We start from the raw sequence: 27,876 nt of genomic DNA, 5'->3' as shown, positions 1-27,876 counted from the left end.
TCCGGTTTAAAGAAGGAAAATATATGGACGCAGCTAGTTTCATTTCAATAAATATACAAAATCACTTTTTTCCGTCTCTGCATGCGGGCCCTGGTTAGCTCTCTATCAGTGCTTTTCTTTCTATTTCGATTTATGATTCTGTGAAAATGGCGTCAGGTAAGAATTAAATTGGATACAAATATATGCAGCAACGTTCCCTTGATTTATTAAGTATTTAAGAAATATTAGTCAACAGTAGACAGTTGTTCACTTCGTTTAGTTTATTGAATGCTATTTCTCTGCACCCTTAAATTTATGTTTAATCGTGAAGAAAATGAACTGCGTGAGGCTTCTTTTATTAGTCTGTGATTCTTTCCACTTATCTTTGTTGATTTGTTGCAATAACCTGTTTATTAATATTTTTTATGTATGCTATAGATCATTGCAGTAAGTATGAGTTGAAGTGTATTTTTTGACTCTGTAGATAAGAAGCAATCAAATTAGTGCTGATCTGTGTATCATCGGCACGCTGCTCGATTAGTTCAATTAGTAATTGCAAACATTAAGTCACAGCTTTTCAGTCCACATATGCTTTTCAAAATAATTTATAATGGCTAATGGCCATCTGTTTTCTCTCTTTCTCTCTGTATGTGTGTGTGATTGTTCTTCTCTAGCAGCAGCAGGTAGAAGCAGTCCAGAACTTGATCGTCCTAACAGTAAGTCAAGTGAATCACTGGCAGTGATAATTAAGACATGTCAAGCATTTATGTTTTGTAATATTATGTTGTAACAGTTAAAGTATAGTTAAAAAAAAAGTTACAAAAAAAAAAAAAAAAAGTGAATGGGAATTACTCGCATATGTGAGGCTTTTCAAAACTGTAAAATATAATAGTAGTATCACACTTTATTATTTAGTTCATAATGATATAAAATCATTGGCGAGAGGTGACTTTTTTTACCCGGGTATGCTGAGTGCTAAGATTAAGTCTATGTCTCTGCATCAACTGAATGAATTTTTTATTTATTTTTTTTTTATTTATTTTTTATTCCCAGTGAATAGGAGTTAAAACTCCCACCCGATTGACAATAACAGACCATGCAAAATACAAAAAATAAAAAAATTAAATAAAATAAATAATAAAATAAATATAATAATAAAATATTGCCAAGTAATGTTGCAAACAACAATAAAATCACAGAAGGACTTTAACTGTAAGCGACACAAGTATACGGAAAACAAAGGTGTTGTTTCCTATTTTTTCCTGCTTACCCCGCGCATGAAATCAGTCGTCTACCAGCGCTACAATCCTGAGTCATAGCCACAGAGCGAAGGCGCCAAAGCTGCGGAGAATCCGCTTACCCGGAAGCTTCCGTCACTGTCTCACTGACGTAGATTTACAGAAAAACGCGTAGGGCGAGGAGAGATTTTCCACTAGTTAATCGATCGCGGATGGTTTCATTATCTCGGCCAGATAAAAACAGTGTAAGAGGATAGTAGCTAATAGTAATAAAAACAAAAAGTATACTTGTAAATATACAGGTAAAGTCTATGTGTGGGAAGCACTGTGTATATATATATATATATATATATATATATATGTATATATGAATGAATGAATGAGCTTTATTGGCCAGGTATGTTTACACATACAAGGAATTTGTTATAGTGACAGTAGCTCCACAGTGCAAAAGAAAGACAGCAACAGGACAGGACACAGGTAATAAAAATCAAATATACAAAATATACAAAAACAAATAATATACAAATATACAAATAGGCAATGTACAAAATAGCAAAAACATAATATATAATATAGACAATTATGTGTGTACAGGTCTGATATGTGCAAATTTGAAATGAAAAAAATAAAGAAATAAAAAAATAAATAAGTATGTGTGATGAATAAATGATGTATAATAGTGTTGTGTGTTCCACGTTTATTTTCAAGTGTTCATGATATGGATTGCCTGAGGGAACAAACTATTCCTGTGCTGGTCGTTCTGGTGCTCAGAGCTCTGTAGCGTCGACCAGACGGCAGCAGTTCACAGAGGGAGTGTGCTGGATGTGAGGGTCCAGAGTGATTTTACCAGCCCTTTTGCTCACTCTAGATGAGTACAGTTCTTGGAGAGTAGGGAGGGTTGTTCCAATGATTCACTCAGCAGTCTGGACTACCCTCTGTAGTCTTCTGAGGTCAGATTTGGTAGCTGAGCTGAACCAGACAGTTATTGACATGCAGAGGACGAATTCAATGATGGCGGAGTAGAACTGTTTCAGCAGCTCCTGTGGCAGGTTGAACCGAAGGAATTACAACCTCTGCTGGGCCTTTTTTACAATGGAGTCTATGTGAGTGTCCCACTTCAGGTCCTGAGAGATGGTGCTGCCCAGGAACATGAATGACTCCACTGCAGCCACAGTGCTGTTCATGATGGTGAGGGGTTGGGGAGCAGGGGGTTTCTCCTGAAGTCCACGGTCATCTCCACTGTTTTAAGCGTGTTAAGCTCCAGGTTGTTAAGACTGCACCAGACAGCCAGCTCCTTAACCTCCTGTCAGGAAGCTGGTAATCCACCGACAGACGGAGGTGGGCACGGAGAGCTGTTAGTTTATTCTGAAGGGTGTCCGGGATGATGGTATTAAAAGCGGAGCTGAAGTCCACAAACAGGATCCTCACATAAGTCCTTGGTCTGTCCAGATGCTGCAGGATGAAGTGCAGTCCCATGTTGACTGCATCATCCACAGATCTGTTTGCTCGGTAGGCAAACTGCAGGGGGTCCAGTGATGTGCTTCAGATAAGCCAAAACCAGTCTTTCAAATGATTTCATGGCCACAGACGTTAGAGCCACAGGCCTGTAGTCATTAAGTCCAGTAATTTATTATATATATATATATATATATATATATACAGTGCCCTCCAAAAGTATTGGAACAGTGAAGACAACATTGTTCTGTTGGCTGTGGAGTCAAGACATTTGCAAATATGATTAAAAGATGAATATGAGACAAAACTACAGAATGTCACATTTTATTATTAGACGTTTCAACACATACATGTTTTACCAAATAAAAAGAACAGCACTTTTAGAGTTCATCCCACTCATTGATGTGAGCATAAGTATTGGGACAGATGAACATAAGGCAGATATAAAAGATTAAAAGCTATTATTTAGTTGCAGATCTCTTGTGCAGATCACAGCAGTGAGTCTGTGACCCATAGACATCACCAGACTCTCGGTTTCATCCTTTGAAATACTTTTCCCAGCCTTTAATGCAGCCAATTCCAATTGTTGCTTGTTTTGGGGAGTTTCTGCCTTTACTCTCCTCTTCAGCTGCTGAAATTCATGCTCAATCGGATTTAAATCTGGAGATTGACTTGAGCAATCTAAGACTTTACATTTCTTTGCCCTTATAAACTTCTTGACTGAACTGGCAGGTGTTTTGAGTCATTGTCCTGATGCATTATGAAGCACTTCCCAATGAATCTGGCATCATTTTCTTGAATATTTGTAGGCAAGATGGTTTTGTACCCGTCCAAATTCATTCTGCTACTGTCATCATACATTAAGTCATCAGTAAAGTTGAGAGGGTCTGTTCTAGAGGCAGCCATGCATGCCCATGCCATGACACCACCTCCACCATGCTTTACAGATGAGGCTGTATGCTTGGGATCATTGCAGTTCCCTTTTTTTTTCTCCACACTTTTGCTTTCCCATCACTTAGATAAAGGTTCATCTTTGTCTCATCGGTCCATCAACACAGTTCCAAAACTCTTCTGGCTCACCTTTGTGCTTTTTTGCAAACTCTAATCTTGCCTTTCTATTTTTGGAGCTGGTCAGAGGTTTGTATCTTGCTGTGTAGCATCTGTAATTCTGTGTCAAAGTCTCCTGAGGACAGTAGATTGTCAGAGCATCACCCCAGCTTTCTGGAAGTTGTTGGTGATTTTACAGACACGTCTTTTAGGGTTCATTTTCACAGCTTTTATGATTCGTCTGTCATCAACTACTGTTGTTTTCTCAGCCGATCAGGTACTTGTTGGTTGCTGGTGGTTTCCAAACTCTTGATTTGTCCATGCCCTCTGTTTTTGCAATAGATTCTCGAAAAATGATGAAAAGCCACAATAAATGTACCAAAAAACATGGCCATACAGCTTTTAATATTAATTCAAATGTTCCAGTTTGTCATAGCTGAGATCTCATTTGCACCTATTTATAGTGCATTTATAGTCATCAGACACTAAACAGTACTTTTGATATAGTACTCTAGAGCATACAGCAAAAATGATCTCTGCATATACCTTTTAAGTATTAAACAAATCTACACCTTTTATAGATATTCCTAAAACTTCTTACAGGTGTTACTTGATATTTCAACTTTACTACTTGTGTTAAATCTGCTAATTCTGTAGAATTTTTAATATTAGATACTTTAGTGATGATTGTGCAGTGCTGTTTTATTGCATTTTGTTTGTGTGTTTGTGCTGTTTTTCAGTGAGTGATCTGAGGATTGTTCTGATAGGAAAGAATGGATCAGAAAACAGACGAGTGGGAAACACTATACTAGGTACAACAACATTTGACTGTGAAGCTCCATGTTATTTACAGCGGCACATTGAAGGAATCAGTGGTGAGGTGGAGGAGAGAAAGATAACAGTCATCAACACTCACCTGCTCCAGACGAATCATCAGCATCAGATCACACAGACAGTGAGAGAGTGTGTGTCTCTGTCTGCTCCAGGACCTCATGTGTTTGTACTCGTACTGCAGTATAATAACTTCAGTGAGAACGACAGACACAGAGTGAAATATGTGCTGAATCTCTTCAGTGAGCAGGCCATTAAACACACTATAGTGCTGACTACTGATGAAGAGACACGCAGATCAATATTAGCTTCTAGGAATAACACTGTTCATGGTTTAATAAAGGAGTGTGGAGGAGGACATCTGAAGTTTGATACAGTAAACCCAGGATGGCGCTCTGAGCTGTTCAGAAGGATAGATGAGATACTCAAGAAAGAGCGTGAAGTATTTCTCATCTGTAACATGTTTGAGGATGAAGGTGAAGGAACATCAATTGCTGGAGATCAGAGCAGATCTGGAGCTTCAGTCAGAGACTACGAGAAAGAGAAGAAGGATTCTAAACCCAATGAGAGCACAAAAACAGCAAGTGACAGAGGAGGTTTGTCAAAGACTTCCAGATTATACCTCTAAAAAACATGATCATGAAATGCTTTTGTGTCCTTTAATAGTTACAGTATAGTAGAAATAAAAAAACGAGGTGCACTACTGCCAGACTTTCTATATACAGGTGCTGGTCATATAATTAGAATATCATCAAAAAGTTGATTTATTTCACTAATTCCATTCAAAAAGTGAAACTTGTATATTATATTCATTCATTACACACAGACTGATATATTTCAAATGTTTATTTCTTTTAATTTTGATGATTAGAGCTTACAGCTCATGAAAGTCAAAAATCAGTATCTCAAAATATTAGAATATTACTTAAGACCAATAAAAAGAAAGGATTTTTAGAAATCTTGGCCAACTGAAAAGTATGAAAATGAAAAGTATGAGCATGTACAGCACTCAATACTTAGTTGGGGCTCCTTTTGCCTGAATTACTGCAACAATGCGGCGTGGCATGGAGTCGATCAGTCTGTGGCACTGCTCAGGTGTTATGAGAGCCCAGGTTGCTCTGATAGTGGCCTTCAGCTCATCTGCATTGTTGGGTCTGGTGTCTCTCATCTTCCTCTTGACAATACCCCATAGATTCTCTCTGGGGTTCAGGTCAGGCGAGTTTGCTGGCCAATCAAGCACAGTAACACTATGGTCATTGAACCAGCTTTTGGTACCTTTGGCAGTGTGGGCAGGTGCCAAGTCCTGCTGGAAAATGAAATCAGCATCTCCATAAAGCTTGTCAACAGAAGGAAGCATGAAGCGCTCAAAAATTTCCTGGTAGATGGCTGTGTTGACTGTGGACATCAGAAAACACAGTGGACCAACACCAGCAGATGACATGGCAGCCCAAATCATCACAGACTGTGGAAACTTCACACTGGACTTCAAGCAACATGGACTCTGTGCCTCTCCACTCTTCCTCCAGACTCTGGGACCTTGATTTCCAAATGAAATGCAAAATTTACTTTCATCTGAAAAGAGGACTTTGGACCACTGAGCAACAGTCAGTTATTTTTCTCCACAGCCCAGGTAACATGCTTCTGACGTTGTCTCTGGTTCAGAAGTGACTTGGTAGCCCTTTTCCTGAAGACGTCTGAGCGTGGTGACTCTTGATGCACTGACTCCAGCTTAAGTTCTCTCCTTGTGAAGCTCTCACAAGTGTTTGAATCAGCTTTGCTTGACAGTATTCTCAAGCTTGAAGTCATCCCTGTTGCTTGTGCACCTTTTCCTACCCAAATTCTTCCTTCCAGTCAACTTTGCATTTAATATGCTTTGATACAGCACTCTGTAAACAGCCACACCTTTCAGTAATGACCTTCTGTGACTTACCCTCTTTTTAGCTTCTAAAAAGTTTGCAAATAAATTCAGTGGAAAAAAGACAATCCTATGTACTCGTAATAACACCTACGTATATGATGTTTTGGGTGAATTGTTCCTTTAAAGCAGGAGTGTCCAAACTTGGTCCTGGAGGGCTGGTGTCCTGCAGAGTTTAGCTTCAACTTGCCTCAGCACACCTGCCTGGAAGTTTCTAGTATGCTAGTAAGAGCTTGATTAGTCTCGCGTAGCCAGACCTTTCATTGGCCAAGGCCCGCCCATGAGGCCGTTTGACTGACATGTCAAACAACCAATCACAGTTCGTTTCGTTCAGCGTCACGTTTCGGGGCGTGGAAATGTCGCCAAAATAACAAACTCTCGGTGTGTGAAACTCTTGGATGTATTTGAAAGATTCTATGCCACGAAATTAAAATATTTCACATATTTTCGAAAATCCAGCGTTTAGGTGACCCTGATAAGCCTTTGTCGTCACATCTGTAAACACGACGGCTTTCTTCTTTCGTGAGGGGGTTTGGCGCCACGACATCTTTGTTTCCCGGCAGACCGAAAATAAACGCAACACTTCAACCAATCAGATGACGACTTCGACATTCCTGAAGTGTTTCCAGAAAAGTGGGCCATATGCATCAGACGTTTAGCCAATGTTCCGTGGGCGTGACATCTGAGGCTGAGACTAGAGCTTGATTAGCTGCTTCAGGTTGGAGCTAAACTCTGTAGGACACCAGCCCTCCAGGACTGAGTTTGGAGACCACTGTTCTAAATGCTGTAGTGTGAAAGCACACAGTCTGTATATTGTTATAGATCCGTACATATGTGACTGTGTTGGTGATGGTGGAATGATGAACACCGTGAGTCGGGTCATTGGTCACTCAAAGCCTCTTTTTATTGTCCCGGACAGACACTCTGGGACAAATGGGACCATTGGTTAGTTAAATTGCAGCTCGATGATGATGCATGACAGTCAGCAGGGAGATACAGAGACTCTGCTACAGATTACATTTTTTTCTGAGTGAACCGGAACATATAGTGGAAATAAATCTGAACAAAACATACATAAGAGAAAATAAAATATAAAACTGCACCTTTTCTTCTCAATTCTCATTAAATCACATTAATGCAGTGAAACTAAACTCAAATGGCCAATATTTTACATATTTTAGTATAAAAGAAAGACAGAATGGGAAAACACAACTCTCGGATGATGCAACACATAGTTCAACACGTGTGAATCTGCAGCACGTGTGCTAATGCTAGCGGCTAACAATTTACACACAAAACATGACAAAACAGAATAAAGCACATACCTGGGACAAACAGGACCATTGGTTAGTTCAATTGCAGCTTGATGATGATGCATGACAGTCTTAAATTAAATAAACAGAGTTTCAGTGTTTACAAGCAGGCTAATACACACTACTTGTTTTATAGTCACAAATAACACATATTTGACTCTACTAACAGAAGTAGGAGCTGACAGACAAAAATAATAATATTTTGTGTAGCATAAACATTCAGCTTTTTATTTGAAAACAATCTAAACTCAATTAATGACATTAATTAGTGATCATCGATGCGACTCACCAGCAGGCAATTACATAGCACCGCTCAATAATGTACTGAACGCGATTGCAAGCAGTGCAACGACCAATGTCGAGTTCTCCCAATTTATGCATGAATTTAACTATTTATTTTAACTCTGTTACACACAGAGCGTAGATTTACCAGTAAGTCAGTAAAGTACTGCTAGGTAGCCCCCAGTTGATAAAACAATGTATTGCAGTCTATCATATTGTATCAAATGTTACAAAAAAAAAAAAAAATTTTGATGTTTAAAGAAGTGTTTGTTTGGTACCAAATCTGATCTGAGTCTACTGTCTCTAAATCATGTTTCAGTGTCGACTACAGGAAAAACAAAGCTGAACATGGTGCTGTGTGGAAATAATCCAACACTCAAGAACTCAGTGTCTAAAATATTTAGAGGAGTAACGAGTAAACCTCGGAAAGAAGGAAGTAAAGTGTGTGTGATTAAAGAGGTCAAGATTCATGGACGTCAGATCAGTGTAACAGAGCTTCCAGCTCTCTCTCGGCTCTCAGAGGAGGAAGTGATGCGGGAGACTCTCCGCTGTGTGTCTCTCTGTGATCCTGGAGTTCATCAGTTCATCCTCATTACTCCTGTTACTCCACTTACTAATGAAGACAGAGCAGAAATGGAGAAGATTAAAGGAATATTTAACTCACAAGAGCACTTCATGGTGCTTTTCATTACTGAACTCACTGTTGACCAAAGTGTGACAGATTTTGTAGAATCCACAGAATCTCAGAGGATTGTGAGTCTCTATGGGAGCTGGTGCAGTGTGACGGGGTTAAAGGACCAGAGAAACTCTCAACAGATCTTAAAGATTCTAGATGTTATAGACAGCATGAAGACTGAACCCTATTCTCTTCAGATGTATTTGAGAGCTCCAGAGAAGAGAGTCAGACATGATCTACAGGAGAAACTGAGAGTGAGAGACAATGAAATCAAAGAGTTACAGCAGAAGATCAAGACACTGGGTGAGTGATTCATTTCTCTGAATAAAGCATCTTTGTGAAAATACAACAAGCTTACAGGTTATTTACATTACTGTACATCTATGCACTTTTTTATACATAAGCTACCAATGTCAAGGTCTCAAAATTATAATCTTAAACATTTTTGTAAATACAATTGTTTAATTTTTAATTTTTATTTTTTTATGCAATTAATGACTGACTGAAGTCTATAATTATGAATGTAAATTAATGCCTAAAAGATTTGCATACGCAGGGTAAGAGTTGTGGAAGTGTACATAAGACTGTAAGCATAAATGAAATTTGCATGCACAAGAGAAGCTTTGTAAAGGTGTAAATCGCGTTTCAAGCGTAAGAAAAAAAATGATTTGCAGCATTTTACTGTTACTCGTAAGTGTAATTCATGTAGTGTGAAATTGCAGCTTCATGCTATCGCAAAATAAATGTGATCTGCATTCTTCTGATTTCCATATTTCCACGCTTACACTTTTGACACGTTGTTTTCGCTAAGATACGGTCAACAGTATGTGAACAGAACAAGCCTGTGAACAGTGATTTGCAAGTGAAAACAACAGTTTAAAGACTCTTACTCTTATCTGATTGGTTCAATAAACACATTACACACCAAAACATTAATCTTCATTTAGTTCAGGATCATTCTCGCTGCCAGGATAATACTTTTAACGTACACATATATTTAAAATAAATAAATAAATAACTTAATTAAAACATGATACTTTATGATACTTTACTTGTAGTATCCTTCTCTTCCTCAACAGGCTATATATGATATATTATTTATTTAATTTATTGTAATATTGTAATTTTGATTATACTTAAAGATGGTCTAGTATCTGCACTAGTTTAATTTCACCTGTCTACTGATCAGGGACGATTACATTTTTTTTTTACTAAAATTTGGTTCAATAATTGATATATATATATATATATATATATATATATATATATTTTTTTTTTAATTATTATTATTATTATTATTATTATTTATTTTTGCTTTAATGTCGTAATTTAAGGAATTTTACTTAGTATTACTAAAATATTTAATATATATATTATACATTTATATTATTATATATATTTATACTGACTTATTGGGAACTTATTCACCATTTATCATCTGTAATACCATTGAGTAACCATTAGATGGCTGTTTAGCTTTGTATATAAACATAAAAACATTGCTGTGTGTTCCCTAGTGGCTGGGAAGGTTGGATTACCACATAATTAGTTACTTGAATTTGAATATATATTTAGACATCATTAAAGACATATTTTTATTAAAGTTGTTTTTTTTTTTTTTATGTTGATTTGAAAGTTTTTGTGTAAGTCAAATCTGGCCACAAAGAAAGCATTTTGTTACTCATACGTACTTCATATAATAGCTTGATCAGTCACATGATAGTAATCAGAATCAATACAGACATTTCAAAATATACAATTGAGTGTTAAATACCGTAAACAGAGACATGGTCTGAAAAACTGACAAATTCAGATTTATGTAGCTTTATTGGTATAGTAAAAAGGTTAGCACTCTATAGTGCTGAGCATTGTCACATAACATAATTTTAACTGGAATGTTTAACATCAGCTCAATGGTGTATGCAGATTATATGATATATGAAATTTCAATGTAAAGTCACACTTTACAAAGTATCCTGTTTTAATTAAGTTGTTATTTATTTAAATATTTTTAATATGTGTGTACATTAAAGTGAAGTGAAAGTGACCAAGTGGAATTAGTGCTGATTGATTCTACACAGTCAATCCATTTTGTAGTTCTTTAAACTGTTGTTTTCACTTGCAAATCACTGTTCACAGGCTTGTAAGTACTGTTGACCGTATCTTAGCGAAAACAATGTGCCAAAAGTGTAAGCGTGGAAAAATGGAAATCAGAAGAATGCAGATCACATTTATTTTGCGATAGCATGAAGCTGCAGTTTCACACTACATGGATTACACTTACGAGTAACAGTAAAATGCTGCAAATAATTTTTTCTTACACTTGAAACGCGATTTACACCTTTACAAAGCTTCTCTTGTGCATGCAAATTTCATTTATTCTTATAGTCTCATGTACACTTCCACAACTCTTACCCTGCGTATGCAAATCTTTTAGGCGTTAATTTACCTTCATACTATAATCCCTAGGCAGCACCAGACCCTAAAGACTGGAATACACTACACGACTTTTGCCCAGATTTTTACTCTGATTTACAGTCTGCAGAAGTTGACACTGGTTGCCGAATGTCAGAGCCAGTCTGCAGGTTGGAGTTGATACATTTAAAATAAAATCCTGTAGTATATGATGGACACAGGCTTTAGATTCTACAACACATATTGTTTTCATTTGTCGCACATCTCCCACCAGCAAGGCACATGTTTCTGCATGAGTGTTTTGTGTTCATAATGAATCGAAAGAACGATCCTGTTCTGGTAGTGTGTGATCCTGTAGAGTGGCTAGTGTTTTAAAGTCTCTTCAGATTTTGAAAGTCATGTAGTGAGGGCAGTCATGGCCTAATGGTTAGAGAGTCAGACTTTACTTTACTTTACTTTTAGTCATTTAGCAGACTCTTTTATCCAAAGCGACTTACAAATAAGAAAAAGTAACTAAAACTATAAGTTAAAACTCTATAAATACTATACACATTTAAGAAAATAAAGAAATTAAATAAAAATGACAAATGCATACAACATTTCAAAACTAAACATTTAAATAAATTAAAAAAAATAAATGAATAAAGCTAAAAACAATTTAAAATATTAAGACAACAAAAGGTATGAGTATAATAATGATTCTAACATAACACTAAGTCAAACACCCATATATAGATTAGTTTATTTCCATGCAGTATGTTGAAGTACTAAAATAACTCAAAATTAAATAAAACTAAAACTTAATAATATAAAAAAACTAATAAAATGACAACATTACTACAACTGTAACTAAAACTAAAATAGATAACAAATACAAATCAAACTGCATTAGTTTATCAGTAATCCTAAAAAAACAACACTAAGCCAAAAAAACAGCAACAACTTACTTATACATAGTAGGAAATGGTTATAAAAAACTTGAACAGAAGTGAAACAAGTAGTAGGAAAGAGGAAAAATAAAAAGCGATACTTATATCCTTTGCCGGTGTCTCTGCCCGGTGGAGTCGCACGGTAGAGTCGATGGTCTTTACACTCTTCGGTCTTCACGCGACGACTGCCGCGGTAAACTACGCTTTTTATACCCATCTAACAAAATACTAATCCAATTCAGCTGAACACACTTTCCTGTTAATCACAACAAATGGCCAAGCAAGTGCCCGACACTGACAAGGGACGCTATACAGGACGAGACCAAACGTGATTTCAGACTTGTAACCCAAAGGTTGTGAGTTTGAGTCTCAGGTCCAGCAGGGATTGTCGGTGGGGGGAGTGAATGTTCAGCGCTCTCTCCACTCTACTTCAATACCACAACTGAGGTGAGACCCTTGAGCAAGGCTCCGAACCCCCAACTGCACCCCGGGTGCCGCAGCATTGGCAGCCCACTGCTACGGGTGTGTGTGTTCACTGTGTGTGTGTGTGTGTGTTTGTTTGTTCACTACTCACTACTGTGTGTGTGCACTTGGATGGGTTAAATGCAGAACACAAATTCCAAGTATGGGACACCATACTTGGCCACATGTCACGTCCTTTTCCTTTGGATTCCAGTCTCTGCATGCTCTGCATTTTTCTCTTTCAAAGATTATTTTTTTAGTATTATTTTATTTTATTTTATTTTTTTTAGCAGTTTTGCCTTCATTTAGATAGGACAGTGCAATAACAGGGAGTGAAGTGGGAGAGAGAGGGGGCGGGATCAGGAAAGGTCCTCGAGCCAGAATTCGAACTTGGTGCGCTCATAGAACAACAGCGCTGTATGTCGGTGTACAGTGCTGCCCACAAGGCTATCGGCGCCGATGCATTTTTATTTTTGCCTTTCAATCTTTTCTTTAAAAAGTAAAATATAAGGTCAGTGATTCATGTCAGGTAACTGATTTGAGGAATCCCAAACATCCCACTTTCAGGACCTGAAAAACACTATATAACTTTAGATGTACTTTTTGTTTCCATCACTTTGATACAAGTTGATACAGTATATGGATATACTGTATCAGACTTACAATATATGTGTGGCGGAACTTCCCTGGAGAGAAAAATAAATCAGGAAATTTACATCAAATCATTCCTGAAGACAGTCAGTTCCGTTCAAAGATATATATATATATATATATATATATATATGTGTGTGTGTGTGTGTGTGTGTGTGTGTATATATTAGGGCTGTCAATCGATTAAAATATGTAATCGTGATTAATCGCATGATCGTCATGAGTTAACTCGCGATTAATCACAACGTAATCGCACATTTTTATTTGTTATAAATGTACCTTAAATGAATACTTTTCAAGTTTTTAATACTCTCATCAACATGGGCATGCACAAATATGCAAATTTGCTTTATGCATTTGCTTTATGCAAATGTATGTTTATTATTATTGAAACCATAGCCAATATAGAGCATGAAGACGAGACATGTTTCAAAGGTCATAGATGTTTTTCAAACAACTTGTTCATGTCTATTAGATATATGAAAAAAAAAAAAAAATACCATGTTCCCATTACTTCTCTTTCTGTGCACGGAGCAGTTTACTGACACAAACCTGTTTACATTTTTGCATGACAGGGCAGCTCTTCTTCTGAACATGAAAAATGTACATTTATTATTTATTATTACATTTGTTTCCATCTCTGTGCCCACATACTGTATTTTGATGCAGCTAAAGCAGGGTGTGCAAGGGAAAGCAAGACCTCGCGCTCACGCGGCAGTACCGGCGATTCTCAGTAACTAAAATAAGTAACACTGTGCATCTCCGCTTCTCCAACTACAGGCTATGCCACGGGTCAAACAGAAAATACGTGCTGTGTTAATCGGGCGTTAATAAAATTTGTGCTGTTAAAATGACCCAGCCAACATTTCCAACCCAATACAATTTGTGTCCATCGGCTCCACTTGGGCCCCATGTGTGTTAGCCCATAGGGGCACATGATGGGTCCATAGTGGGCTCCAAGTGGGGCCCATGTAGATTTTCATTATATGGGCCCACGTGGGTCCCAAATGGGTTCTATTAATTGGGGCCAAGGTGGGCCACATACAGAACCCTTATGGGGCCCAAATGGGTGACCACACTGAATCCACAAAAAGCCCATATATGGGGTTTTTGTGGGACCACAGTGGGTCAGAACTGGGCCCCATTTATATTTCTTTATTAATTCCTCTGGATAAAATTAATGTGCTAATATGCAATAAAACTCTAAATTACAATGTTTTTTGACCTAATATCAGTTGATTTTATGTGGTGCTCAATAAATTTTAAATTACATGTTAAAATATTTCAACTGTTAAGAAAATTACTTCAACTCAGAATCTATTTTATTGGGTAAAACAAAATAAAACAGGATAAAAACTGGATAAAAATACTTGAGCAGAATAGGATGAAATGGGTCTGTGCAGACTTCTCAGCTTCATACCTAAAAAAAAACAGTAAAGAAAGAAAAACAGAAAAGGCAATTATTTTAAAACACTACTAAAACATTCACAAAAGCATTAAAAAGCATGCATGGTTATAATTAAGCCGTGCCAGTACTTCATATTTCTGCCTAAGTGACAAAACTGTCACTTAAAGGGATAGTTATACTACTAAAGGTAATATGAACAAGTTAAAAGTGACACTATTCAGTTTAGAAATGTAATTATGTTCTAGGAGCTATTTTTGTTGCGAGACAGCCTACACAACAATGCAACGCAGTTTGATTTCAAAAGAGTGTATAACCGTAAAATGTTTATTGTCAAATTAACAGTAACTTACTGGCAACAATTATCCAGTAGTTGCAGTATTTCATACCACAGTAAAATTACTGTGAAACTAAGTACAGTAGTTTTAAGTGTACTATTATTGTTTTATTTTATTTTGTTATATATTCAATAATACAAGTTATTGCTTCACACCAACAGCTTTATTCACGAATCATCTTTTATATTTCACAGCTGAACTTCAATAACACAGAATTACCAGCATATTAACCATATTTCATCAGTGAACATACACATAGCCTACAAGTAAAATCACAGATAACACATTGTGCCAGTGGAAAATAAATGGTGTAAATATAAAAATAAAAGTTTGAAGAGTTAATGTACTTAATTATTAAGACTATACAACAATAATCAGAGAACATATATCATCTCAAAACATTTAAAATGGTCTTCTTTATGGCGACGACTCTTCCCGCCTGCCTCACAATGGTCCAGCTGGTCAGCCAGCACCACTGCGGGAGGGAAATGCTAGTTAGCACGGCTTAATTGATAAAACAAATGAGACAACTGCGAGTGTTTTAAAGTTCACCTACTTACCTATTTAACATACTCGTACAACTTTTCATCTTCACGAGTCTCCCCATTGGCCTGCTAGTGCCGCTGCGGGAGGAAGATACTAGTTTACTAGGAAAGTGAGCAAGTAAAATTACAATAATACGTCCATGATGCTGAAGAAAACTGTATATATGTATTTTAACGTATACCTACCAATTGAACATACTCTTAGGACTTCACGACGAGTCTCCCCCTGGTCTGACAGCCGCGCTGCGGGAGGAAAAGGCCAGTTAGCACAGCTTGACTCAGAAACTGAGCGTTTGCTCACATATTCTTATAAAAATTAATGTAACTTTATATCTTGTAAACATCATCAGAATAAAACATATAAAGAGATAAAAAAAGTTGAAAATTAAAGTTAACTCACCACACACTTGTGAGCTTTCATCTTCACAATAAATCTGTCATGGTGCCATGCCATTGCATGGGGAGATGTTTGGCAACACCTAAAACCTAATAACACCTCAAATGCAACTCATTACACTCTCTGTGTTGTCTGACATCAAGTATCAACAAAAGACTTTACTACATGTTAGGTGTGGATAAATTTATATATTATTCAAGCAACAATGCTTATTACTGTAATAGCTTAATAAGTTTAGCTATATGTATGATAATAAGAACTTTGTCTGTTGCTCTTATGCATGTTTTAGCATGATTTTTTGTAAAAGGTTACACTGTTAGACATTTCAAAGGGTTTTTACAGTAGCAAACTGTATTTGATTTAAAGTTGCAAATTGTACTGTTTTACAGAAAATTACTGAAAAAAAAATCCAATTCATCAGTATACTACTGTAATTCATTCATTTTAATATAGATTTCATTAGATTTGATTAATTTTTATATTGAATTCATTTTATTTTTACTTTACATGGGTACTACTGGCATTCAATTAAAACAGACACAATAATTACAAAATATCAAATTTTGTTTATTTAAACAAATAATTTTGTTTATTTAAAACATTGCATGTATAACACTTAAAAACACAGTCTTCCAATGCTGGAACAGTGCAACTTCACCATTTCTCCTCTCTTAGGACGTTTTGCAGTGCATTATATTGTGTCCTCTGGATTCATCCTCACAAAGAATCTTTAGGCAACAGAAATATAATGGGGAAAAAGACAAACAGCCAAAGAATACATAGCCATCTGCAAAATCCAGGTGCTGCTCCAAAACGTGGCCACCACCTTTGCTCACCCTCCACTTTGTTAGTGACAGAAATGTCTTCTCTGAAAAACAAGAAGTAGAAATGACACACTTTTAAAAGGCAAACCCCATATAGAAACACAAACCTCTCAAAACCATAGTTGTTCTCTTACCATCAGTTGTCAGTCTCATGTCTTTCTTGATGTTTCATTGCAGTTGCCTTTAAAACACAAATACAAAAAAATGCAGTAAATCTTAAATTCCATTAAAAACTATAACAATCTAATTCTAAAAATAGAAAAGGCAGATAACATAGGATTTTATTTTCTCAGGCTACTGGCCAACATTAACTACTAACACTTGAACAAAATTTCACATTAGTTAACCTAAGATAAGATATAAGATAAGCGTTAAAAATAATTTTAATTCGGTAACGTAATTCAATAAGCTGACAAAAGTCATTTGAAATGACAGCGCAGTTTACCATAGTAAAGTTTGTTACCGCCATGTTGGGTAAATGTTACTAGGTTAAACTGGTGTGCAAAAATCTGACACAAACACACAGACAAACGTACATATATTTTTACCTTGCTTGCTGGTCTTATTATCTCGTAAGTTGCATCGACACAGAGCTTAGATGTTCTCTGGAGCTTGTCCACTCTTGCGGGTTCATCCCCGGGAAAAACCTGCGTCGCTGCCCCGCTGCTTCCGTGTCTTCCTCAGACGCGAGTGGCGTGGCACAGCACAACTCGACAACAGACAACAATATAGAACCCATTATATATACTATCTACAGTGAATGCGGACAGTAAACTGATGCCCTGGTATATTTCTGACGTACAGATGTACTCCAACATCTGACAGGAAGTACAAACGGATTTTACAGTCATTACAAGCCATGTAACACATCTGTAGTCAGTCCCAAGCTGTTGCGGCGTTATAGACACGGTATAGGGCAAATCATGTCAATCCAAATGTAAGAAATGAGGAAAATAAAACAACCTCAATAGAATGGCGCCAAAGAGGCCATTACAGCAAATACAGTAGTATACAGCAATTTAAAAAAATACAGTAAATCTCTGTATGTCGGGTCTAACGTCACAGAAAATTCCCATGATGCAAAGGGTATTACAGTTATTTACTGTAAAGGAGATTTGCAGTATTATACTGGGTGATATACAGTAAATAACTGCAGAAAAACTGCCAACATTTAAATTTTTATATAACTTAGCTACCTACGATAGTTCAATCGCGACAGTCTTCGTAAGTTTCATTAGTGTCGACTCTGCCATTAGTGAATTTTCAAATATTTAAAAAAATATCCAATTATGTAAAAGCAGCAGTAATTCGGCTAATATAAAATGAAATCTAAATATGTTACCTTCATAAGAGAGTTTATCCATTGACACAGAGGTGCCCGACCGTGTTGAAGTGGCGAGTAGCAAACTGTTGCTCTTGTTTTTTTTCAAATGAGAAGGGGCGGGAAGACATGCATGCCAATCATCGCATGACGCAATGACTGCATAAAACAAGTGCTTTTAGATGATAAGGGAAAAAAATGCCCTTTGAGATAGTTATAAATAAAATAAAATTAGATTATTCATAAAGTAAATGGTCTTGGATTGTTATACACAGTACATTATGATATAATCCTTCATGATATAAAAAACTAATGAAATGCATCAAATTAAATAAATTTATTTAATTGTTAAGGTTAGTTACCCGTAATTGCATAAAAATAAATCAGCTGCAAAAAAAATAAATAAAATAAATTTATGTAACTATAAATATATCCTAATATAGCCCAAATGTGGCCCATATGGGACCCACAAATAAACAATAATGGGCAACCTAACTGGGGCCCACAACTTTATCGAGGCCCACATTCAGCCCATCAATGTGCCCACTCTGAGCCCATGCCCAGTTGATGCCCATATAGCCTAAAAAAACTAATGAAATGCATCAAATTCAATAAATTTATTTAATTGTTAAGGTTAGTTACCCGTAATTGCATAAAAATAAATCAGCTGCAAAAAAATAAATAAATAAATACATTTATGTAACTATAAATATATCCTAATATAGCCCAAATGTGGCCCATATGTGACCCACAAATAAACAATAATGGGCAACCTAACTGGGGCCCACAACTTTATCCAGGCCCACATTCAGCCCATCAATGTGCCCACTCTGAGCCCATGCCCAGTTGATGCCCATATAGCCCAGATAAATCCCATGTGGGGCCCACATGGACATGTTGGCTGGGGAATTTGCGTTAACGCGTTATTAATGTATGGGAAACACAGGGCTTGCTACTTATCAGGAATATAACTGCATTACATTCAATATTCAGCGTGCTGGACAACTGAATCAAAGCAACAGATATTATGTTACTGTGCATAAGTTTGGGCACCCTATGTCAAAATTTCCGATCCTGGAATTTCCCTAGTATACAGTTGCAAAATAACAAAAAAGGAAAAGGGCCTGAATGAAGTTTGGGCATCCTGCATGGTCAGTACTTAGTGACAGCCCCTTTGGCAAGTATCACAGCTTGTAAATGCTTTTTGTAGCAAGTCTGCAGTAATTCTGATATGATGTGAACGCAGTATTATTTTGTTCAAAACACATTGATAAACTAGTTTATTCCTTTGACACAGCTCCAGAGGGTGTGAAGCTGAATCTGGTTGTGTGTGGGAGTAACAGAGGATTAAAATCCTTCATCTCAAACCTGATCCTGAAGCAGAGCGAGAGAAGATCAGAGCTCAGCTCAGAGTGTGTGAGGAGAGACGTGGAGCTTGATGGACGTCTGATCAGTCTGCTGGAGCTTCCAGTTCTGTTCAACACTCAGCTCTCAGAGGAGGAAGTGATGCGTCAAACTCACCGCTGTGTGTCTCTCTGTGATCCTGGCATTCATGTTTTCATCCTCATCATTCCTGATGCTCCACTTAATAATGAAGACAGAGGAGAAATAGAGGAGATCCAGAGGATATTCAGCTCAAGAATCAACAAACACATCATGATCCTCATAAAGCAGAATCCAGAGCGTCAGACAGCAGAACTAAATGAAGAAACACAGTCTGTCATTCAGAGTTTAGGAGGACGACATCAGTTGATTGACCTGAACACACAAGTGTCTGTGTTGATGGAGAAACTGGAGCAGATGGTTGAGGAAAATAGTGGTGATTGTTTCTCCACAGAGACATTGTTGGAGGCACAGATGGAGAAACTGAAGGAATTAGAAGAAATAAAGAGAATCCATTCATTAGAGACTTGCTTTCAGTCACAAGGTAATGATCTGAAAATCTGCAGGGATTAAACACTTTTCGTGATAGTTAAAGATGACACAGGTTTGTGAGATTAAACAATGACGTTATATGCAGTTTAGAAGATATGATGATATGATAATAATGATCATAATATGATGCTTTTATGTTTTAATGTATAAATTATTCACAATGTTCTCTAATAATTTGGATAATTGATAACTTTCACTTGAATTTCAGTATATTGCTTTTCATTTTTATTTGATCATTCTTTAGATTCCAGAGACAGAGAAGATGAACTGAGGATTGTGCTTCTGGGAAAAACTGGAGCTGGGAAGAGTGCAACTGGAAATACCATCTTAGGAAGAGAAGCGTTTTTATCAGACTTTTCTGAAACATCTGTTACTAAACAGTGTCAGAGACAGACAGCTGAAATCAGCAGCAGACACATTACTGTGATCGACACTCCAGGACTGTTTGCTACTGAACTCAGTAATGAAGAAATCCAGAGAGAAATCAGTAACTGCATCCCCATGATCCTGCCTGGACCACATGTGTTTCTCTTACTGATATCATTGGGACGATTCACTCCAGAAGAACAAAGAGCAGTAAAGATCATCCAAGAGACGTTTGGTGAAAATTCTTTAATGTACACCATAGTGCTCTTCACCAGAGGAGACTTTTTGAAGAAGAAAACCATTGATCAGTTTCTGGAAAAACCTGGATCTGCTTTGAATCAACTGATTGAAGCATGTGGGAACAGATTCCATGTGTTTAATAATGAGACAGAAGACCGAACACAGGTGACTGATCTACTGCAGAAGATAGACAACATGGTGAAAGAGAACGGAGAGAGTTACTACTCATGTAAGATGTTCAGAGAGATGGAGAGAGACATACAAGAACAACAGATGAAGATACTGATGGAGAAAGTGGAGCAAGTGATCAGAGAAAGAGAGGAATTAATGAACAAACATAAAGAAGAGAAAAAGAAGATGAAGATAAAGATGCAGGAAGAATGTGACAAAGAGAAAAAGAGAAAAGAAGAAGAATTTAGAGAAAGAGAAGAACGATATAAAAGAGATATAAAAGATGTAGAGGAACAAGAAAGAAAGATACGAGAGGAGCTGAAGAGAGAACGAGAAGAGATGAAGAGAGAACAAGAGGAATGGGAGAAACAGAAACAACAGGAAAGACAAAGAGAAGAAGAGGAGGATGAGAGAAGGAGAAAGAGAGAACATGAAATGTGGGATGAATATAATCAGAGACTTAAACAAGAGAGAGAGAGAATGAAGATGATGATGGAGGAAGAAAGACAAAATCATGATCTATTGAGAAAGAGAAGAGAAGAGGAGTATAGAGAGAGAGAAGAACGATATAAAACAGAGATGAAAAGAGAACGAGAGGAATGGGAGCGACAGAAACAACTGGAAAGGCAAAGAAGAGAAGAAGAGGAGAGAAGGATTCAGAAACTTAAATGAGAGAGAAAGAAAGAAGATCAAACATGAAGAAGAGAAAGCACAGGTGAAAAAGAAATACACTTAAGTCGTGTTATGTTAAGTTTTTTCAGTGCACATTTTCATATTTTAAATGTACTATACTAAGTGAATTTTAAATGTGTTATTTTAGTAGCTTTAGTTTAACCTCTTAACTGTCACCGTCCACCCTGTGGGACGCCTACCTTTACTTCACTATTTTACAATTAAATCCTAATCTAATCATGACAAACTATATATCGTTGGAAAGGTCTAAGGCTCCTAAATAGGTATTTTACCACTTTTTCTGTTAAAAAATTATGTAGGAAAAGTAATAGATAAATTTATGACCAGAGGTGTCAAATCCAGGGTCAGAAAGTAAAAGTCCTGCCATGTGTTTATTCCACCCATGAACTCAGCAGCTGATTTCACCAGAGGAGGAACCAACTCATTCCTTTCAAGTCACAAGCAAGTTTCGAGTCAAATCCCAAGACCTCAACGAGTTGAGGTAATTAAGAGATAATTGAGAGACTAATTAAATGTTGATTGTGCATTAGTGATGAACACCTGCTGTTATTGAGAATTACAGAGGATCAGATGTTGATGTTTTATTGGTTAAAATGATGCCACCATCATGGAGATCAGTGTTTGCTTTAGTTGGGCTCTTGACCCTTTTAGTAACTGAGAATGGATTGCTTTTAAGCAATTGCAATATTGCTTCACAACAAACATTTGCACATTGCTGAATTAAAAGCTTGAGGAAGCAGATGAGCTTACACTTTTGGCTTTTATGTTACTTGAATGAACATCATGAAGGTGTCTCTCTTTGGTTTATTTACTGACGTTCAGCTGTTACAGAACTGCAGGAATTTACTATTAAACAAATGCCATCGTAATATTAAATATTGGAAAAAATTAAGAATTATGTTGCTCAGGCTTTTAGACATGAACACTTATCATACGATCCTCAACAGTGGTGACAATAATTATTCATACTGTGGTGTTACCCAGCATGCATTGCAGCATGAAGCATTTTGTTGATTGTCACCATTGTTGAGATTCATACGCTGGTTCTTGATGTCTGTGTGTGTCTGAGTAGGACTGGAGTTTAAATATTTAAATGCATTAGATTTAAAATTATTTCTCTATAACTACTACAGCAGTAAATTCATTGCGTACTGTGGTTTCACAGAGTTGTTTATTCAAAAGCAGAACATAAATTAAAAAAACGAAAAATGTTGTATGTGTATATATATACACACACACAGTATATTAGATGCAAACAGGTAAGCACCTGATGATTACCTCATCATATGAAAACAACTAACAGTTGCTCACTGCACAGCACTGATCTCTCCGCTTTACAACAGCACATGCATTGCTACAGAGAGATCTAACACAGGAGTCAAGGGTCAAGAGCCCAACTAAAGCAAACACTGATCTACATGATGGTGGTATCATTTTAACCAATAAAACATCAACATCTGATCCTCTGTGATTCACAGTAACAGCAGGTGTTCATCACTAATGCACAATCATCATTTAATTAGTCTCTCAATTATCTCTTAATTACCTCAACTCGTTGAGGTCTTGGGATTTGACTCGAAACTTGCTTGTGACTTGAAAGGAATGAGTTGGTTCCTCCTCTGGTGAAATCAGCTGCTGAGTTCATGGGTGGAATAAACACATGGCAGGACTTTTACTTTCTGACCCTGGATTTGACACCTCTGGATGTGAGCAGACTCTGAAATTGCTGCCATGTTGTGGCAAGACTCTGGAAGATCAACTGTCATGTGACTAGACTCTCTTGAGACTCTCTTGACGAGAATCTCTTGAATAGCCAGCATGACGTGAGCAGGCCCTGGGATAGCAGACATGACGTTAGCAGACTCTGGATTGGCAGACATGATATGATGAGACAGTTACTTGGTAGACATGACAGGAGTAAACTTTGACTTAACTGTAATGTGAGCAGGTCCTGAAGTAGCAGACATGACGTTAGCAGGCCTTGGTGTGGCAGACATGACGTTAGCGAGCTGTGGCTTGGCAGACATGACGTGAGCATGTTCCGTAGACTCTGATGTGACTTGAATAATCCCAGACATAACTTGCAAACACTTTGGTGTGGCAGATACTGGAAGATAGCAGGATTCCCCATCAACTATTCCCATAGTAAATGGTGAGCCAGCCAAATGGAGTGAGTCAGTGTATTGTTCCAGTGACCAGTGTGGGGTATTGCGTGGCATTAAACATGATATGTCCTTACTTAAACCATAACGGAAAATGTCTTTCAAGAAAGTTTCATTAAAATCTACTTGGTAGTACAGCTCGCAAAAGTCTGCAACATAGTCCTCAATGGGCCCTCACACAGAAAGTCCACAAGCGATACTCATAGGAGTAATAAAAACAAAAAGCTTACCAGGAAATCTCTTATATGGACCAAGGCATCCAGCAATTGCTCACTGTAGCTCAACAAAATACAGAAATAAATGTTTTAACTGATAAAACGTGAAGAGAATTAACACAGGATTGCAACAGTTTATGGTTTATCTGAATTCTTAAAGCCATCTCTGGTATTTTTCATTAGGATAATGTTTGATTATAATGCAGTGCAATCACTGTATAGAATACTATAATATAATTTCTGCCTCATTTTTGTCAAGTCAAGTCAAGTCACCTTTATTTATATAGCGCTTTTACAATACAGATTGTGTCAAAGCACTTAACAGTATCAAATTAGAGGATAGAGTGTCAGTAATGTATAATGATAAGATTAAACACTCAATTTTCAATTTTCAGTTAAAGGCATTTCATTATTGAATTCAGAGATGTCATTGTCTAGCTCAGTTTAGTTTAAATAGTATCTGTGCAATCAAATCGGCGATAATCGCTAGAAATTAAGTGTAATTTTTGTGATAAGAAACCACATTACTTTACAAAAGGAAGTTATTTCAAACACTCTGTTGATGTTATAATGCAAGTTTGGAGTAAAACAACTCTTATTCTCATAAATTGTTTTACTTTGAAGCTGTACTGATGGGAGAAACAAACCTTTTCGAAACTTTGAATCCATTGAACCATTTGCTTTGCTGTTCACTGTTCTGAAGCACTCGAAACACCACATTCTAGTGATGCCTGATGGTCAGTACGGTGAAAACACAAATTCCCTTTCAGTTGGTCACTTCAAAGTTGTGTTGAAGTTTCCAACACTAGGGGTCGCTCTTGGAAGCCCAGACACCCCTGACATCATTGAGAAAAGGCCAATGAAACTGGTGAACAATTTTCATAGCTGGCCACACCCCTTTCTAAAAAACCACGGGTCACCCGACTACTTCCCGCTCTGGTCCTTCTACTTCCAGGTATGAGACCACAGTGATGTGCATCGGGGAAGAGCATGGTGAGGGGAGAGTAGTTCTGCAGGGTGAATCCCTGGATGACTGGTTTCTGGGTGCTGAGCGCTAGGGCTGCGACAATAAATTGATGCATCACGAATTGAGAAACGATTCTGCATTGATTCTGCGATTTTCCAAATGCGTCGAGATTCTTTAGAAATTGATTCTGAGCTTATGGCACTGTGTGCTTTAGAAACACACACACACCACTTGAAACTCAAATAATCATTCATAAAGTTTGAAAAGGTTGAAGCCGAACGCACAAGAGCTCTTTAGGGCTCTACTTTATGAGAATTTGAGTGTGCGTCTAAAAACTAGACTAGGGCGCAATCTGCTGTTAAAAACTAAGCACAGAATCGATTCCAGAGAAAATCACAATGCATTCCAAAAATCGCTGAATCGATCCACGAATCAAGATGCTTCGATTTATCGTCGCAGCCCTACTGAGCATGACATCAAGCCCTGCCCGGCCCCATTTTCTTTCTTCCCGGATGTGCTTGAGGAACTGACGGAATCTTGGAAAGCCCCCTTCTCAGGAAGGACACGATATACCAGCTCCTCCGCCGCTTGGTAGAGCCGTCCAAGACTCCCATCTGGGGCCTGAGGGGACAACAACCCAGAGGTTTTGCAGGAACGGCGCTCTGCGACTGACTATGCCCTCTGTGCTACGAAGGTCATGGCGCAGGCATTGGGGGGCAGGGGCAATGTCAATGCTATTGGTCCAGGAGTGCCACTTGTGGCTCAACTTGGCAGAGATGTGGGATGCTGAGAAAGTATGCTTTCTGGATGTCCCCAGACATCCTCAACTGCTCCCTGGGTGCCACAGCAATATTGCTGCCCACTGCTCCAGGTGTGTGTGTGTACTTGGATGGGTTAAATGCAGAACACAAATTCCGAGTATGGGTCACCATACTTGGTCATACGCCACTTCAATTCACTTCTCTTCACTTATGCGGAGCCCACCACAGGATCTTCCCTATGTGGTACTTCCTTCAGTAAGTCCATAGGTTGATTTTCACATGTTACCTCCCCTCGGGTAGGATGTGACTTCTGTAGTGTCCTTTCCCCACTCAGGGAATGGTCGCTGTCCCAGCGTTAACTATCAGGACATTCAGCTGTTACTTGTTCATGTTTTGTTTTTCCAAATGCGAAAAGGCTCTGGCTAAGGTGACTTCCACCTTATTGGAGGCTCTCCTTATGTAACGTAGTTCAGCAGCTGTGGCGTGTTGTATAGGGACCCTTAAGACCCATTCACACCAAGAACGATAACCATAAAGATAATTATAATGAGAACGATATTAGCATCCACACCAGCAGACGATATCGTGTTTTAATTCTAAGTGCATGCTCGTGTGCTGCTTTAAATTCTTGAGCTCGTTATAGCAGGATGGATTCTGATTGGGTGTCAATGTTTGTATCATTCATCAGCTGAAAAAATTGTTCTGAAAGTGATCCCAAAGACATTGTTTCTCTGTGCCTTTATCGTTATAGCTGTGGTGTGGACTCTGCTATTCTTTAATATTGAGAACGATTTTTTTAACTAGATCTTTATCGTTATCTTTATAGTTACCGTCCTTGGGGTGAACGGGCCTTTAGTATCAGAAACTTTGACACAACTTAAACTTCAAGGGAATGTCTCGTTTCTGTATGGTAATCAGCAGTCCCTGATGGAGGGAATGGAGATGTTGAGTGCCTTAGACCACAACTCTGAACTGCCAGGGTCGAGATGTTTCTTGACTCTTTAAAACAGAACAAGTGAGTAAATGTCCAAATGTTTGGGGTATGGCCAGCTTTGCAAACTTTGCACGCCAATTTTATTGGCCTTTTCTCAATGACTCCTAGTGTTGGAAACTTTGACACAATGTCTCTGTTCCCTCCATCAGGGACTGAGATTACCATATGTAACGGAGACAATTTCTAGAGATATTGCGATTTATTGTTATCATAAATTATTTTGCCCACAATAATCATGTAGTGAAAAATCTGATACCATGACAGTCCTGTTCTTCACATTTAATTAAAAAAACACTTTTAGACTAGTTGAACTACAGTTAGAATATATGTTCTAACTGTCTTCACATTGATGTGTAACAAGAAAATTTTCAATAACACATCAGGTCATTAAAAATGTATTACTACAACTGTCAGTGCCACTATTATTACACTGCAAAACCATAAAAAAAAAAAAAAAATGTTTGAAAGACACATGTACACAAACACTTTGAAAACTGGACAAATTTAATGTACTCTACTATATCGTGTTGTGGTTGTGTACATTGCAAAAATAAATTATTTGTGTACATTAAAAAGTACAACAGCATATTTAAACTACAAAATACATTAAAGATCAGTGAAACTGCTTTAATCAATTTTTAGAATATTTCAGTTATACCTGTATTAATGTAATAATGTCATATTTCTTCATGTCTTTAATATGATTTTGTGAAATTCATCTTGTGCTAAGATGTTTATTATATATTTTTAGAAATACTGAATAAACCAGACAATGGAGCAGTTACTGGGCCTACATTTTGCTGTGGAGCAAAGCTGAAGCAGGGTTTCACTCACCAGTGAGCGGAGAGCGAGGGAACAGTGGTAAAGGGAAATCTGTAGTGCTTACAGACTGCTTTGACACTCAACTTGATACAGTACTCTTCTTCCAGTGCACACATTTGATTTGATTACTTCAGGTGCTTTCTGCCGCAGTGGCTAATAAGAGTGATGGAGTTACACGGTACTACTGTGTTTCACCCGCATTTGGCAGGTGGGAGGGTCTCACAAATAAATAAAGTCCCCAGCAGGCAAACATGAAATGATGCATCATGTAATAATCATATACATTTTCTGAAATATTTTTCTCTCAAATCTCTGACACAAATCTGTTATATATGATTCACTTGTTGGACTGTTTCTCACACAAACCTAATGGAAATTATTTCAAAAGTCCTGAAGTGTACAGCTCATAGTTGTATATACACGTTTTATGCTGTTTTATTAATAAATCTCTGTATATATATTTTTTTTTTAAATAAATGTTTATTATTGTTTATTGTATTGGTTATTATTGTTTTTGATCATAA

The 27,876-nt window shown here is 37.4% G+C and overlaps 1 protein-coding gene across 4 annotated transcripts; it reads left to right on the top strand.

Moving 5' to 3' along the window:
- Positions 1–16: 16 nt before the first annotated feature.
- LOC131531234 (GTPase IMAP family member 8-like) lies at positions 17–27,765 on the top strand. 4 transcript variants are annotated; one of them, XM_058761880.1, is made up of 7 exons: positions 17–156; positions 654–695; positions 4,463–5,149; positions 8,383–9,042; positions 19,324–19,953; positions 20,206–21,453; positions 27,282–27,765. In XM_058761880.1, the coding sequence occupies exons 1-6, from the start codon at positions 147–149 to the stop codon at positions 21,408–21,410; spliced, it is 3,234 nt and encodes a 1,077-aa protein (XP_058617863.1). In that variant the 5' UTR covers positions 17–146; the 3' UTR covers positions 21,411–21,453; positions 27,282–27,765. The 4 variants fall into 4 exon arrangements, with proteins under 4 accessions (XP_058617863.1, XP_058617866.1, XP_058617862.1 ...); XM_058761883.1 differs by lacking the exon at positions 4,463–5,149; XM_058761879.1 differs by lacking the exon at positions 17–156 and having other exon boundaries at positions 272–695.
- Positions 27,766–27,876: the final 111 nt, after the last annotated feature.

Source organism: Onychostoma macrolepis, chromosome 22 (genome assembly GCF_012432095.1).
Source record: "Onychostoma macrolepis isolate SWU-2019 chromosome 22, ASM1243209v1, whole genome shotgun sequence".
Taxonomy (NCBI): Eukaryota; Metazoa; Chordata; class Actinopteri; order Cypriniformes; family Cyprinidae; genus Onychostoma; species Onychostoma macrolepis.
This window is presented reverse-complemented; position numbering and strand designations above follow the sequence as displayed.